Source organism: Xyrauchen texanus, chromosome 37, assembly GCF_025860055.1.
Source record: "Xyrauchen texanus isolate HMW12.3.18 chromosome 37, RBS_HiC_50CHRs, whole genome shotgun sequence".
Lineage (NCBI taxonomy): Eukaryota > Metazoa > Chordata > Actinopteri > Cypriniformes > Catostomidae > Xyrauchen > Xyrauchen texanus.
This window is the reverse complement of record NC_068312.1, coordinates 35,521,004-35,537,223: the sequence shown is the minus strand read 5'-3', so window position 1 is coordinate 35,537,223 and position 16,220 is coordinate 35,521,004. Positions and strand designations below refer to the sequence as shown.

General features: G+C 43.1%; 1 protein-coding gene across 1 annotated transcript in view; it reads right to left on the bottom strand.

The window, feature by feature from the left end:
- The window catches only part of dock5 (dedicator of cytokinesis 5), an 87,872-nt gene that overhangs the window by 10,064 nt on the left and 61,588 nt on the right, over positions 1-16,220 (bottom strand). The window contains exons 38-46 of the mRNA XM_052108653.1: positions 15,957-16,046; positions 14,222-14,326; positions 12,080-12,221; positions 11,492-11,573; positions 10,937-11,021; positions 1,491-1,577; positions 1,008-1,184; positions 698-781; positions 236-373 (exon numbers count right to left, since the gene is read on the bottom strand). Coding sequence (XP_051964613.1) covers positions 236-373; positions 698-781; positions 1,008-1,184; positions 1,491-1,577; positions 10,937-11,021; positions 11,492-11,573; positions 12,080-12,221; positions 14,222-14,326; positions 15,957-16,046 — 990 coding nt within the window. The remainder of the gene's footprint in view (positions 1-235; positions 374-697; positions 782-1,007; positions 1,185-1,490; positions 1,578-10,936; positions 11,022-11,491; positions 11,574-12,079; positions 12,222-14,221; positions 14,327-15,956; positions 16,047-16,220) is intronic.

Sequence of the window (16,220 nt, the reverse complement as noted above, 5' to 3'; positions counted from 1 at the left end):
CACACACACACACACATAAACCATCTTTAATTCATGAAAGCACACATCAAGCATTTTCTTTTCCCCCAATACAGTCTTTATATTCCAAAAAAAAAAAAAACTGTTAGATAATGATCAGCCTGAATTATTCAACATGATCTAAAACATTTCCACACAGAAGTGTCCAAGCCTCATCCCTGTTGTTACAAAGACCTTCATAGAGTCGTATACATCAGACACTGAACTCCAGACTTACTAGAGTAATGACGCCATAGAGCTTCTCCACTTTAACACGCAGATCCTGGAAGCAGGTCACAAGTCTGTTGTGCAGGGGTTTGAGCTGCTCTGTTGATTTTTCCCCATGGATCCGTATCCCTTCGTCAAGCAGTGGGATCTAACACATGTAGCAAACATTAAAGCATTTGTTACATATAATAATACGTTTAACACTTATACAATGACAGCACCAATGCACTGCAGTGCAATGAGCCACATTAATGAGGTATTAAATTGATGTGCAGTCACAGGTGTATATAAGCAATTTGTTTTGTATATTTAAATGGGCATATAGATACATATAGTTGCCATGATAGAAGATTTTGGTCATACTGCCGACTCCTAAATATAGCCATTTTGAGAGATATAAGAATTGTATGAGCTGTTTACATTAATTTACACAGTGAACATAAACAATAAAGATCTGAAAACTGAGTGTCACCTGCAGTGCGATAAGGTGTTTTAAGACTTCAATGCGCTCCAGGTGGTCTGGGTTCATCTCCATGTAGGACTCTGTGAAAAATGCCTGAGGGGCAGTACAAAAATTCTGTTAAGATCAACTAGTGTTCCAGCAGACTTGATGCCTGAATGTGTGTGTATCAATTTTTCATTACTGACCAAAAGAAAAAGTTACACAGCAACTGTGGAGTGTGTTATCAGGTGGATGGCTTGATTTGGACTTGTTTTTTGCAGTTAAAAACTTGGAGTGAAAGGAGACATAGAGGAGAAAGACAAGCAGGATGAACTTGAACCTTCTCATAGTTGGAAAAGCCGCCCATGACAGCCGGGTCAACAATCCCGTTGAGCATCATGGAGAGGGGATGTACCGAGAGAGAACGGTCACATGCCTGCTGCTGTACCAGATTACTCAGCTTCTCATTGGCCAGCTCCATGGTTTCTATGGCATTGTCCAAAGGGCTGATTTCTTCCTACAAAAGCATCGAGCCACCATGTAACAAGATGATAAAAGCTAACTAGGATCATACTTTTACGAGTAAAGCATTGAAACACATAAAACTTTTACTACAAGAAACAGCAACACGAAAGACTAGAGACATTTATTAAAAAAGCAAATAGTGTCAAATATGATATCATGTTGACTTTAAAATACAAATATTTTTTATCCATAAGAAATAAAAATGCCAAGGTTAAAATTTACTGGAACACTAAACAACACAGTTTATGGTAAGACAATGAGGGAGAACATACAGTCAGTATCATAAAGTATGACTTACCACAGACATAGATTTCACTTCAAACCATTTGAGGATTCCTGGGAATCGGTACGCCGTGATGTAGGTGGTCCTTTCGATCCACATGGTCTGAGAGGTTTAAGAAGCAGACAGAGAGACACTTACACAGAGAGGTTCCAAGATCACGCAGGTTGACCATCTCCATTTATGAAGAAATTAATTACAGGCTATCACGTGAGCTTAGAGACTAGTCAAAACTTTTCATATTGGCAACAATGATCACAATTATTGCAAATAATGGCCACTAGGTAACCATTTCACTGGAGTGGTGGTGGCGTAGTGGGCTAAAGCATATAACTGTTAATCAGAAGGTTGCTGGTTCGATCCCCACAGCCACCACCATTGTGTCCTTCAGCAAGGCACTTCGCTCCAGGTTGCTCCGGGGGGATTGTCCCTGTAATAAGTGATTCTTCTTTGGTAATAATATTCTTCTTTTGGATAAAAGAAGTAAAATGTAAATGTAAATGTAAAAGTGTTATTAGTTTTCAAATGCATAATTATCAGGGGAAGCAAGACCAGCTTGGACAATGAGAATTATTTTTTAAGTGATTGCTATGCCCAGATTATTACTTAAATCCTAAAATACTTAGGAAGCTCTTAAAATAGTCCTGTAAAAGGAAAATAATTGTACATATTTCCAAGTACTGCAATAAGAAAAGTTTAAATGCTTTGATTAAGGGCACAGTGGGGCAGAAAAACGTATCGGTTACCTAACGTAACCTCGGTTCTCTCTAGATGAGGGAACGAGTATTGCGTAAGCTAGCTTACGCTACGGGAAAGATTAATCTTTTCTGAGATATTGAAGCCAAAAAATTATCCTTAATTTTGTATCCATTGTCAACGCAGTGCGGCAGCTGCAGACCTTGAGCGGGCTAGCTAGCGAGCTCATTGGTTGCTCTGCGGCAACTGCTGCAGCCTATAGACGAGCTTGGGCGAACTTCGCATCCAATGAGAAGCGTCCGGCGCTACTGCATCAAAGCCCGCCAAAAGGGCGTGACTAGAGTGCATATAAGCGTGGTTCGTAGGCTGGAACCCTGGTTTTCATTGACTGAAGCGAAAAGTCGCGCGTGGCGCGAGCACGGCCGGCTACGCAATACTCGTTCCCTCATCTAGAGAGAACCGAGGTTACGTTAGGTAACCGATACGTTCTCTTACGAGAGGTTCTCTCGTATTGCGTAAGCTAGCTTACGCTACGGGAACCCATTGTCAACGCCGTGCGCGCCAAGCATCCACTGTATGAGCCCCAGGGAATTAAGGGGGAACCCGGGGGAGCCCTTATGAGTGGGGAAATAAGATTTGGCCGGCAAGAATGCGGGTCAGTGTTTGTGTAATATATAAGCACATAGTGGGAAGGGATTCTGTGTGGAATGTGTCCCATCAGTGCAGCTCACCAGGGGAGCTGTAGCATATTAAACCGCTAGTAACCGTCTCTACTTTCTTCGAAGGCTGAGGAAAGCACATCTCCCAACCCCCATCCTCACTACATTCTATAGAGGGACTATTGAGAGCATCCTGAGCAGCTGCATCACTGCCTGGTTTGGGACTTGCACCGTTTCGGACCGCAAAGCCCTGCAGAGGATAGTGAGGACAGCTGAGAAGATCATTGGGGTCTCTCTTCCCTCCATCAAAGACATTTACAAAAAACACTGTATCCGCAAAGCAACCAGCATTGTGGACGACCCCACACACCCCTCACACAAACTCTTTACACTCCTCCCGTCTGGCAAGAGGTACCGAAGCATTCGGGCCCTCACGGCCAGACTGTGTAACAGCTTCTTCACCCAAGCCATCAGACTTCTCAATACTCAGAGACTGGTTTGACACACACGTGTCCTGAGTTGCACTTTAATAACTGTCACTTTATAACTGTCTGCTACCTCAATAACTGCTATGTGCATAGAACATTATCTCATAGTATGTTATGTTTACATTTTAGAAACTGTCATCTTTTTGCACTACTGAGTACTGGTCGGCGCTGCACTGTCTATTGTCCTGTTCATTGTCAGTAATTTGTTGTACTGTCCTGTACTTTTTGCACATGTTTGCACGTGCACTTTATATAGGTATATATAGGTAGTTTATATAGGTATTTTATTTCGTTGTGTAGTCTCATGTGGTCCTATGTTGGTCCTTTGTTGTTTTTATGTAGCACCATGGTCCTGGAGGAACGTCGTCTCGTTTTGCTGTGTACTGTACTAACTGTATATGGTTGAAACGACAATAAAAACCACTTGACTTGACTTGACTAGTAGTTTTGCCTGCAGAGCGGGCACTTCCATATTGTAAAATCTGACAAATGTGGAGGGGGAAGTCCATCCCGCTGCCACACATATGTCGTGAATGGGAATCCCGCTGGACCATGCCCACGAGGATGCCATGCCTCTAGTGGAGTGAGCCCTAATGCCCAACGGGCATGGCAGGTCTTTTGACGCGTATGCAGCAGCAATAGCGTCCACTATCCATCTAGATAGTGTCTGTTTCGAGGCGGCGAGACCTTTGGTGCGCCCTCCGAACGAAACGAAAAGCTGCTCAGAGCGTCTGAAAGCGGCGGAACGCGCGGTATACAATCTCAGTGCTCTGACTGGGCAAAGGAGATTGGCGTCGCGTTCACTATCGGATGCTGGTAGGAAAATGACCTGTGCTCTGAAAGGAGTACCGATCACCTTGGGAACATAGCCGTGTCTAGGTTTTAAAATGACCTTGGAGTCACTTGGTCCAAACTCAAGACACGCAACGCTGACAGACAGCGCGTGAAGGTCTCCCACACGTTTGACTGATGACAGGGCAGTCAGAAAAACGGTTTTGAGTGAAAGGTATTTCAAATCCACGGATTGAAGTGGTTCGAAAGGGGGGGCTTTCATAGTTTCTAGAACTATAGAAAGAGCCCAGATAGGAACCGATGGGGGGTGCGGGGGGTTCATCCTTCTAGCTCCCCTAAGGAAGCGGATGACCAGCTCGTTTTTTTTTTCCCCATGACTGGCCGTGCAGGGGTTCAGCGAACGCCGCAATGGCTGCCACATACACTTTGAGCGTGGATGGGGATCTGCCCTTATCCAGCAGCTCTTGTAGAAATACGAGCAGCGACGACACCCCACATGTCCGCGGGTCCAGGTCTCTGTCAGTGCACCATTTTGAGAACACAGACCATTTTGACGCATAGAGTCTTCTTGTGGAAGGGGCTCTAGCGTGTATAATGGTATTTATTACTCCTTCTGGCAGAGCGACAGGTAGTCGTTGATCACCCACGCATGCAGCGCCCAGCGCTCTGGGTGGGGATGCCAGATTGTGCCGCGAGCTTGAGAGAGGAGATCTGCTCTCACTGGGATGGGCCACGGCGCTGTCAGTGACAGCTGCGTAAGCTCCGGGAACCATATCTGATTCTCCCAACGCGGGGCTATGAGGAGCACCGAGTGACGCGTTTCCCTGATCCTCTGCATTACCTGTGGCAATAGCGAGACGGGGGAAGGCGTAAGCGGGCGCCTGGGCCAGTCCTGGGCCAGCGCGTCCTCGCTTTCGAGAAAAATATCGGGCAGTGAGAGTTCTCTTCTGACGCAAAGAGGTCTATCTCTGCTCTGCCGAATAGGTGCCATAACGTCTGGACTGTTTGAGCGTGCAGGGACCATTCCCCTGGGGGAATATTGTCTCTGGACAGTCTGTCCGGGCCGTCGTTCAGGTGGCCTGGCACGTGCGTCGCCCTCAGCGAGCGCAGGTGGCACTGGGACCAACTCAGTATGCGTTCCGTCAGATGGAAAAGGTTCCTGGATCTGACACCGCCCTGACGGTTTAGGTAGGATACCACAGATCTGTTGTCCGAACGGACCAGGACGTGGTGACCCTGAATGACCGGGAGAAAGCGCACGAGCGCGTACTCGACCGCTATCATTTCCAGACAATTTATGTGAAGGAGCTTTTCCTGAACTGACCATAGGCCGAAAACCGGAGAGCCCTCGCAGACCGCGCCCCAACCCGTGTTGGACGCGTCTGTCGAGATGACTTTTCGGCGAGATACACCTCCCATTGTCACTCCTCGCTGATACCACTCGGCCACTGTCCAAGGCTGCAGAGCTGAAATACAGGTCTGAGTCACCTTGATGGGCTGGCGGCCTGTGGCCCAAGCCCGGCGAGACGCGCGGGTGCTTAGCCAATGCTGAAGCGGGCGCATGTGCAGTAAACCCAGCTGAAGTACTGCTGCAGCTGAGGCCATGTAACCTGGCACTCTCTGGAATTTCTTCAGAGGCGTGAGGCTGTTTATCTGAAAAGATGCGGCTAGTCGCTGAACACGGCGCGCACGCTGTGTAGATAAGCGAGCCGTCATTGCCACGGAGTCTAGTTCTATTCCCAGGAAGGAAATGGTCTGACTGGGCTGTAGTGAGCTCTTGGTCCAACTGACTGCAAGACCCAAACTGTTCAGATGGCTGAGGAGAACTGCTCTGTGAGACAGAAGCTCCATATGTGACTGAGCCATAATCAGCCAGTCGTCCAAATAGTTCAGAATTCGCAAACCCTGACTCCGCAGGGGTGCGAGCGCCGCATCCATGCACTTCGTGAAAGTACGGGGTGCTAAGGACAGGCCGAACGGAAGGATGGTGTATTGATAAACCTGGCCGTCGAAGGCGAATCTCAAGAATGGCCTGTGACAGGGATTTATCTGAATCTGAAAGTATGCATCTTTCAGATCGAGAGAAATAAACCAGTCCCCCTGGCGCACATGCGCGAGGAGTTTCCTGATTGTAAGCATTTTGAACGGTCTTTTTGCAAGCACCTTGTTCAAAACCCTGAGATCTAATATGGGTCTGAGGCCGCCGTCTTTCTTGGGAACAAGAAAATAACGGCTGTAAAGCCCCGACTCGCTCAGAGAGGGTGGCACTTTCTCTATGGCCGTTTTGCACAGAAGGCTTGCTATTTCTGAACGAAGCATGCACGCTGCTTCCGTGTTCACAGTGGTTTCGAGCCGCGCTCTGAAGCGAGGAGGGCGGCGATCGAACTGTAGCAAATAGCCCTGTTGTATTGTGCTTAACACCCACTTGGATATCCCTGGAATAGCTTCCCACGCTTTGAAGCGTAATGCTAGAGGGTGAATGGCCAATTCGCTCTGATTGCCGCACACAGAGCACTGAACAAAATGTGTGAGCGCGTTTAGTGTGTTTATGCATGATTGCTCGCAGACAGCATGAACAGGCTGTTTTGTGAGTGACTTCCCGATTGGAATGAATGGGGAAAGAGTCACATCTGTTACGTGATGCGCAAGCATAGTCATGGGCACGGGACTTACACACAGAGGAATGTTTGCTGGCCGTGTAACAGAGCGGGCAGAGAATGGGCGCGCGCACGTATTCGTGGGCGCATTTATTGACTCTAGCGCTCGAGCGGTTCGTAACCGCTTTATGTGAGCGTGCTCTGGTGGGGACACGAGACATGCAGTGCTTGTGTGCAGAAGTGAACACTGGATTGTGGGCACGTTTTCTACACATAGGGCTGGTCGTGTGACAGAGTATGGGCGCGCGCACGCATTTGTGGGCGCCTTCATTGACTCTGACGCTCGAGCGGTTCGTAACCGCTTTATGAGAGCGTGCTCTGATAGGGGCATGGGATGTGTTATGCTTGTGTGTAGGGGCGAACACAGGGTTGTGGGCACATTTTCTACACATAAGACGTTTGCTCTTTACAAGATTTATTTGGGTCGCCGTGAAAACGGCGTTTGAGTGCAGGCAAGCGGGCAGTGTCACCGGCTTGTTGGCAGCTAAATTCACCACTGCAGTAGCCTGAGAGAAGGGGACTGACAGGGGGCGAAGCTTTGACGGTGGTCCGGCGGGACTGAGCCGTCGTTTGTTCAACAAAGCTAGGAGGACTTCGGTTGTTCAGGTTTCAGCGCAAGCTTAGGCCTTAGACGGGAGCACTGGTTTAGACCGCCATCTCGCGGAGGGCGGGCAAAGGTGTGCTGCTACCGAATCCTCGACCGGGGGGATGGAAGAGTAACCCTTCTCGGCGGCGCCATCCACTGAAGCGAGAGCGGTGGAGACGTGGGATCGAGTCCTGGCCGAGAGAGGCGCGTTCCACGATTTAGAGAGCTCGGCGTGGAGTTCCGGCAGGAAGGGAGCGGCCCAGGCCGCGGGCGCCGCGCGGTGACGGCTTTGAAGAAAACAGCCGTCGAGTCTGTTGGGAGCCTGCTCAGGGGCGGTGACCACTCGAGCCCGAGGCGGTCGACGGCCTGTGTGAGGAGGCGTATCAGTTCCCCTCGACTCCGGCGCGGGTCCTGCTGGATTCCTGGGCCGTTGAGGAGGCTTGTGACCACTCCTCGCTGTCCGAAGCCATGATGGAACAGCAGCCTTTGTCCTCCGCCTCGCTCTCCGAGGTGGCAGCAGTGCGGCCGCCGGCGGCAACTCGCGCATCCCGGGGCGGGGAGGGTGAACGCGATGCTCGAGGGAGGGGCTCCGGCGAGACAGTCGCTTCTAAAACCGGTTCCGGCAGCCTTTGGGAGCGGCGCTTCTTCCGGCGCGGCGAAACAGAAGGCGGCGCGGCAACTCCGGTTTTGCATACTTCGAGTCGAGCCCGCAGGGTCGACATCGGAAGCTCCTCGCAGAGGTCGCATCCGCCGTCAGCGAGGGCGAGCTCTGCATGCCCCAGTCCCAGGCAGAGAGTGCAGATGATGTGTCGGTCTCCGGCGCTGAGAGGAGCGCGGCATGAGCCGCAGGAAGTGCGAGGCATCTTTAAAAAGATGCTCAATACTCTTTTGTGAAGTTCGCTGACGAACTTAGCTTGCTCTAAAAAAGGATACGTCGCCGGATGGCGTAGCTCGCAGGATGGCTGAAGGTGGCGAAGACGGCCGGCTTCTTCGAGCGCGGTCCACGCTTGCTAGATGCCCCTCGAACGGCGACGCGGCTTCCAGTTCAGAGATGCGAAGAGCTTCGCTGAAGAGATGAAAATCAGGGTTCCAGCCTACGAACTACGCTTATATACACTCTAGTCACGCCCTTTTTGGCGGGCTTTGATGCAGTAAGCGCGCGGACGCCTCTCATTGGATGCAAGTTCGCCCAAGCTCGTCTATAGGCTGCAGCAGTTGCCGCAGAGCAACCAATGAGCTCGCTAGCTAGCCCGCTCAAGGTCTGCAGCTGCCGCACTGCGTTGACAATGGATACAAAATTAAGGATAATTTTTTGGCTTCAATATCTCAGAAAAGATTAATCTTTCCCGTAGCGTAAGCTAGCTTACGCAATACGAGAGAACCTCTCGTAAGAGAACTACTGTGATCTCAGTAATAATAACAAAATCACACTCCAGCTTGAACGTGCAACCTGTTCCTGTTAGCACAATTGAGTGCAATTGAGGTCAACTGATTTATCACTATGTTGATTAAAGAGAGGTGGAACAATAAGAACAGTCAGAAATGAATAAATGTGGGCGATAAAGACAAATTATTTTATTTGATAACCTTTGACCAATTAACTAACCATCCAAGAGAAATTTTTAATTTTTTACTATATTTATTTAATTATTGCACTGATCTCATATATATATATATATATATATATATATATATACATACACACACACACACAGTATCTCACAAAAGTGAGTACACCCCTCACATTTTTGTAAATATTTGAATATATCTTTTCATATGACAACACTGAAGAAATGACACTTTGCTACAATGTAAAGTAGTGAGTGTACAGCTTGTATAATAATAACTCAACACACAGCCATTAATGTCTAAACCGCTGGCAACAAAAGTGAGTACACCTCTAAGTGAAAATGTCAAAATTGGGACCAATTAGCCATTTTCCCTCCCTGGTGTATGTGACTCGTTAGTGTTACAAGGTCTCAGGTGTGAATGGGGAGCAGGTGTGTACAATTCGGTGTCATCACTCTCACACTCCCTCATAATGGTCACTGGAAGTTCAACATGGCACCTCATGGCAAAGAACTCTCTGAGGATCTGAAAAAAAGAATTGTTGCTCTACATAAAGATGGCCTAGTCTATAAGAAGATTGCCAAGACCCTGACACTGAGCTGCAGCACGTTGGCCAAGACCATACAGTGGTTTAACAGGACAGGTTCCACTCATAACAGGCCACGCCATGGTCGACCAAAGAAGTTGAGTGCACGTGTTCAGCTTCATATCCAGAGGTTGTCTTTGGGAAATATATGACATATGAGTGCTGCCAGCATTGCTGCAGAGGTTGAAGGGGTGGGTGGTCAGCCTGTCAGTGCTCAGACCATACACCGCACACTGCATCAAATTGGTCTGCATGGCTGTCGTCCCAGAAGGAAGCCTCTTCTAAAGATGATTTTGCTGAAGACAAGCAGACTAAGGACATGGATTACTGGAACCATGTGAGGAGTACAAAGACAAGTGTGTCTTGCCTACAGTCAAGCATGGTGGTGGGAATGTCATGGTCTGGGGCATTCCTTCTTGCATTAATTCTTCTGTTAAAACTTGTGTATTATCTGAGCTGTAAAGTTGTTTAAATTGTCATTTTTACAGTTTGTTGACATTACATCATCATGGTAACAAAGTTGTTAAATTGGCTATAACTTCACACAGAAAAGGTTTATCACACTAAAATCATGTTTACATGCATATCCTTTATGTCTTGTGGCTATACTTTTGAAACTTTTAGAATTTTAATGTTCAATTTTAATGTAAATGGTCCCATTCACATCCATTGTAAGTGCCTCACTGAATCCCAGATATTTGCTTTTTTTTTTTTTTTTTTAAGAAAAAGAGGAATGAGTCGAAATAATTATTTTGTGGTAAACATCATTATGTCACAAATGCTGTTGAATGAGCTTAACTTGAATTGAATCCAAACATTCCTTTAATGTTAAAAATATTAGAATATTTAGAAATAATCACCAAGATTAATAAGTGTTGTAAAAATATTGTTAATTATTAGTTCAATTTAACAAATGTAGTTAACTACTGTTAACAAATACAACCTTATTGTAGTTTTACACATTTGTTTAAAACACACAGCAATAATTCAGAAGTTCGAATGCCTCTATATCATAATCTTGCTAATTTTATTTTCTTTACAAAAGAATTTGTGCTTTTTCCAGCTCCATCTGTTTTATTTACCTGTCGATAGAAGGTGAATTGGGAAAATATACTGGATATGAAACTGTATTTTGGATCATTTTTAGCATTTTTTTTTTCCTTTCTTGAAATTTCTTGAGTACACAAATGATCATAATGAAATCCCATCAGCAGGTAACTCATGGGGTATGTTGTTAAAAGTTGTTTGCTTATCATACAGAACTTGATATCTGCTTGACAGCTTCAGCTGAGAGAAGCTAAAATATGTATAAATGATGTCAATAATGTGACACAATTCACATCCATTAAACCAAGAAAAGCATCAGTGGATTAATCAGCTTTTCCCACACCATATATTATAAATAAAAACATGCAATAAATCAAAACTCACAGCAAACTCATTGTCAGGATCTTTTTCTCCTTTCCTGAAAGGTCTTGAATACTGGAACTTGTCGACCTCATTTGTCCGGTAGTAACTGAACAAAGACAGCAATTAAACTACAATTTTATTTTCTAAAGTGAATACCAGTGCTTGCAAGACAACTAAAGAACTGGGTTGAAGTTATAGGTACGTTTGGGTTTTTGTCCTGCATAAACGGAATGCCATATCTGAACCACTTTGCCATTGTCATGACACTTAGCATGTGTCTCGTTTTTGTCGGCTGTGAGTAAGAATCAAAGACACAAAGGGAAATGTTAGGAGCTGACAGCCTCAGTCACCATTCACTTTCATTCTATGGAACAAAATATGGAATGTGACAGAGACATTCTGCCAAACATCTCCTTTTGTGTTACAGACTTTGAACAATATGACAGTGAGTAAATGACAGATATGTAATTTCTGGGGTCACCACAATGTTGCATGTACCAGAATGCTGCCTTGTAAGCACTGTATTAAGATCTACGTGTGCATTATTTGAATCATGACAGCTGTGTTGACTCATACTTGAGGATTTGTTCAGGAAGCCCCTTGTCCTTGAACTGCAGAGGTAAGTTGAGCACTGGCTTCACTGTGAAACACTGAATATCTGTGGAGAATCAATTAAGGCTGAAATACCGAACACATTCTGGCCCTGTGCAAAATCTGAACACTTCAGCCACACTTAAAAATGTTCTGGCTCCATTTACATCCATTGTATATGTCTAACTGTTTTTTTTTTTTTTTTGGCAAGTCAGAATTACTAACTCATTCCATTAAAACTAGCAAAAAGAGAGATAGATCTGTGTAGTTGTACACTATAGATCCATCCCTTAATTATTACCTATTATATGCATTCAACTAAATGTACAACAAATGTACAAAGGACTAAATTAAATATTCAAACCAAAATGGAATGAAAAATAAGGCAAATAATAAGAGAGCACTACATTAGAATTTGTAAAGCTTTTGTACACAGGACGAAAACTGATTGCTTGGACAACAATTGATGGAGGTCCAGGGTTTAAAGTCACAGATTCTACTTTATATCATTATTATAACAAAAACGTAAATCTATTATGTAAACATAAATAGTAAGTTGAAAGTCTAGGATACGCTGTCCGGGTGCGACACAGATGTTGTCACCAGGGGGCGATGTGCTGGTCATCTTCACTGCATTGGGAAACTGTGACATCAGCTTTAGGCTAAAGTCCTCCAGCCACTCGTACTCTTTACCACGGAAAATGAACATTTTGTTCTGTTTTGGACAGATGATGGGTTATTTTTAGTGTCAAATGAAATAAAATGATATCTTCAAATATACTGTACAAGTTGTTTGAAGGTCTAGGTAGATCGACCAATGTCATTCGCAGTGCTTCCTTCGAGAGAGCGGTTGCTGCTGAGCTCTTTTACAGCTCTTTTAATCTCGCTTCAGGATTATGGATAGTGTAGTTCCTTGCAGGGAATTTGGCAATTAAACAGAGATTTTAAAAACTATGTTGAAATCAAAATGACTTACGGCATCTACAGAAGTTTATATCTTGGCTTACGCTCAGAGATGTGGTCAGGTAGGTATGCCTTTTAAAATGTTTGTTATCTTTAAAAATCTATTTATCTATGGAGAATATAAATGGGAATTTAATTTCAGAAACCTACTGTTGCATTCTATAGGTAATTCATTTCCAGTGTTAATCTCCTCAACGAAATAACTGATGAAAACGTTTGTTGACAAATCATTTTTGATTTAGTCAACTATAACGTACAAGAGACAAAAAAGACGCATCATGACGATAATTAAATGATTATTAAAGCATACTGTTGATGAAAATATGACGAGTAAATATAATACAGCAAGACAGTGCAAGATATAAACATAAGAAACATCATTCTAAAGAAACATCTGTTTATAGAAGAAGATATTAGGTATGGTTCATCTAATCCAATAATCCAGTAAGTTGTGGATTTCCCCGCTTGAGCTGCAGTGAGTTAAACGTGCCAAACAATGGCAAAATGAACAGATATAAAATGGGTTAATTACCTCACCCAAACGCCTTCTATTAATAAATTTGATTAATCACTAAAGCCACAAACTTTTATGTAATATTACAATTTACAGTACATCTGCACAGACAGTGAAGAGAATGAACGGGTGAATTTGAACTAAATTTCACGCTAGTCATAATATGCGTAACTTGCGTTGCGTAACTTCGTTTATGAAAACACTGTTTCTGAAAAAAATACACTACACACAATGTAATATCAGAAACAGTCTAAGAACGGAAAATGAATAGTCTCTAAAGCATGAAGAATACACAAAACAGTAGACTAACCTCAAAAGAATAGCTAATATTTCAGTACATTCATTATATTGTTATTATTTCAGTTCTCCAGTATTTTGTCCGTACTTTTTTATACATTTGATACATGTTTAAATTAATAAAATTATTATAAATGTTTTTCTAAACTTTTCTTTGAATATTTGATTAAAGTTTGTTTAAAACATTTTTTTTTTACTGCACTGGAAGTAGTATGTACAAGTGAAAAAATACACTTATATTTAAGATACATTCTCTTAAAGCAAGTCTAAATATCTTATATGTTGCTTCTTAAGTAAATGCATATTGTTTTAAGGATTTTTAGATAACATTTAAATGGAAAACAAGACAAAAACACTTGAAAACAATAGGATTTTTTCCAGTGAAATTTTTTATTAATTAAACAATAAAAATCCAAATAGTTTTTCCCCTTTAAATCAGTGAATGTCATTTAGAGGATTTTTTTAAAAGATGATTTTTCATGTTTATTGTTAGAACGCACATTTAATGCAACCTTTTAATTCGAGGCACAAGCTGAATAGTCAGTTAAGAGCTAATGATTAATCGCTGCAATAATCACCCAAATAGTCAAATAATAGTTATAATAATTGTTAGAATAGTCGATTATAAAAATAATCGTTAGTTGCAGCCCTATCTGTCTGTGAAAACAAAAGTATTACTTTCTTACTAAAAGCCCCCTTTTACTCAGAGCTCTTTGGGGAGATCCGTAATCAGAATATCTGTTCTCCTCTAGCGTTATTGTTGAAATGCCAAACAGCAAACTGGCCCTGCTTGCATGTTTGAGTCACTGTTTAATCCATAGTTTGCATTTTAACACCACATAAACAACAGAAAATTAGATATTAGTGCACAAATGGAAGGATAATTCTCAATCTTTCCATATACGATTCCATTAAAGCCAACAGTGGCCCAATTTACTCACCCTGAGAAAGGAAGGGAAACCCTGACCATAATATCCCACTGCGAAATATTCAGGCTGAGGTCTCATAGCATGCATGATGTTCTCATAATACTGTGCCTGCTGTTTCTGTGTACAAAATCAGACATCACATTTACATTTAAGGTATTTAGCAGTAAAGCATTAGAGGAATAGTTCACCCAGAAATGAAAATGTTATCATCATTTACTAACCCTCATGGTGTTGCAAACCTGTATGACTTTCTTCCACGGTACACCAAAGGTATTCAATGAAAGTTAAGTTGGTTACTGGGGCTGTCAAGCTCCAAAAAGGAGAAAAAAGTACCATAAAGAATTGAATACAACCTTTCTCAAGCCATGTGACATCTTTGTTTCAGTAACGACCAAAATCGGTCAAACGGTCAAAATCTCATGCCCGAATCTCAATTTTCAAACTTGACATTTCAGGATTTCAAATATGCAAATGAAAATAGACAATGATTTGAGACCTATGGCGGAGGGTTTACAATGAGTAATGACTAAAATTTCTATTCAAAGCTATTGAACAGCTTCTAAAGACTTAGAATATAGTGCAATAATAAAAAAAAGCAGCTTGAACATTCTTTAACCCTTTCGCATGCGAGTTTCTCCTGTACTGACAGATTCCCTAGTGGGAGTTCTTAAATGCGTACTTAAAAAAAAAAATAATTATCACGTACACTTCACAGCAGATGCACTGAAGAACAGATGATTATATTATCAAACATGTAATGTGACTTTTAAATGTTTATAATGATAAGATGCGAATGCGATTGTGGTGTATGCATGCCAACTTATTGTTTACATTGCTATGTAGCATGGGATTCTCATGGAAGGTTAAAAAAACTAGCCATTCCACTTTCCAAGCCCCTGAAATTGGTGAGAATGAGTGAAGGACAGAATGGGAGAAGGCTTAAGTGGACTAACTAGCTAATATATTCTTTGTTTGATGTCAAAAAACATCCCCACATTGCTTCATCAACACCGACAGTATGCTTTTATTTTGTGATTATTTGAATGTTTGTAACATAAAAATAAAGATATTGTGATGCTGAAAAGTCGTAAAACATCTCATTTTGTGTCCCAGAGAAGAATGCTATGTAGGTGAGTACGTGATGACAGAATTATAATTTTGGGGTGAACTATTATTGTAAGAAACACTCAAGCAATGCTACCATCCACTGTACCATCCATAATTGTACAATACTTCCCATCAGTTAAGGCAATAAAGATAATAACTTATGAATGCCACATTTGATGCACTGCAGGACATGGAATAGATGGCCACAGTTGTCCTCCAAATTCAGCAACACAAACAGTGAAGTTCTCCTGTGAAACTGAAGTCAGCTGCTAGAGTGCGAACTTCACAGAGCCGAAGGCAGAACTGAGATGAGACAATGTAACTGCTACAGTAGCTGTTATCTCCCCACTATTTCCTTACTCTTTTAGCATGTAAATCGGCATGTTTATTGTATGTGCAGAGTGATGGCCGCTACCCAGAAGACACTAGACAGGGTTATGGATTACCAACCCAAAACATGCATAAATTTGCAGCGAATCAAGTCGACACTGACGTTTGTGTCACTAAAATGTTGGCACATCGCAGACCATCTCTTGTATTGGCAGTACCTCAAGGGAGGTTGCTCTGTGGCTTGTCAATGTGTTACCTTCAGATCATATTAACAAAGAAGCAGGAGGGAATTTGATCATCTCCATCTTACCAGTAGCTGACTGAGCTCTAAGAAATCAAACATTTGGTTCTCGTGAAGTTTAACAAGCTGTTTGGCCATCTCAATGGCCTTCTCCCACATCTGTGAAAACACAAAAAACAAACAGCCTTAAGGTCTAGGTAATAAATGAGAAAGAATGTTAATGGTACTGTAGCACAGCTGCTATATTTGTTGTTGTTTTGAAGCATAGATCCAAAATGTGTGTGCCAATACCAATATCTGATTATTTAGACCATCTGCCGATACCAATAGTTT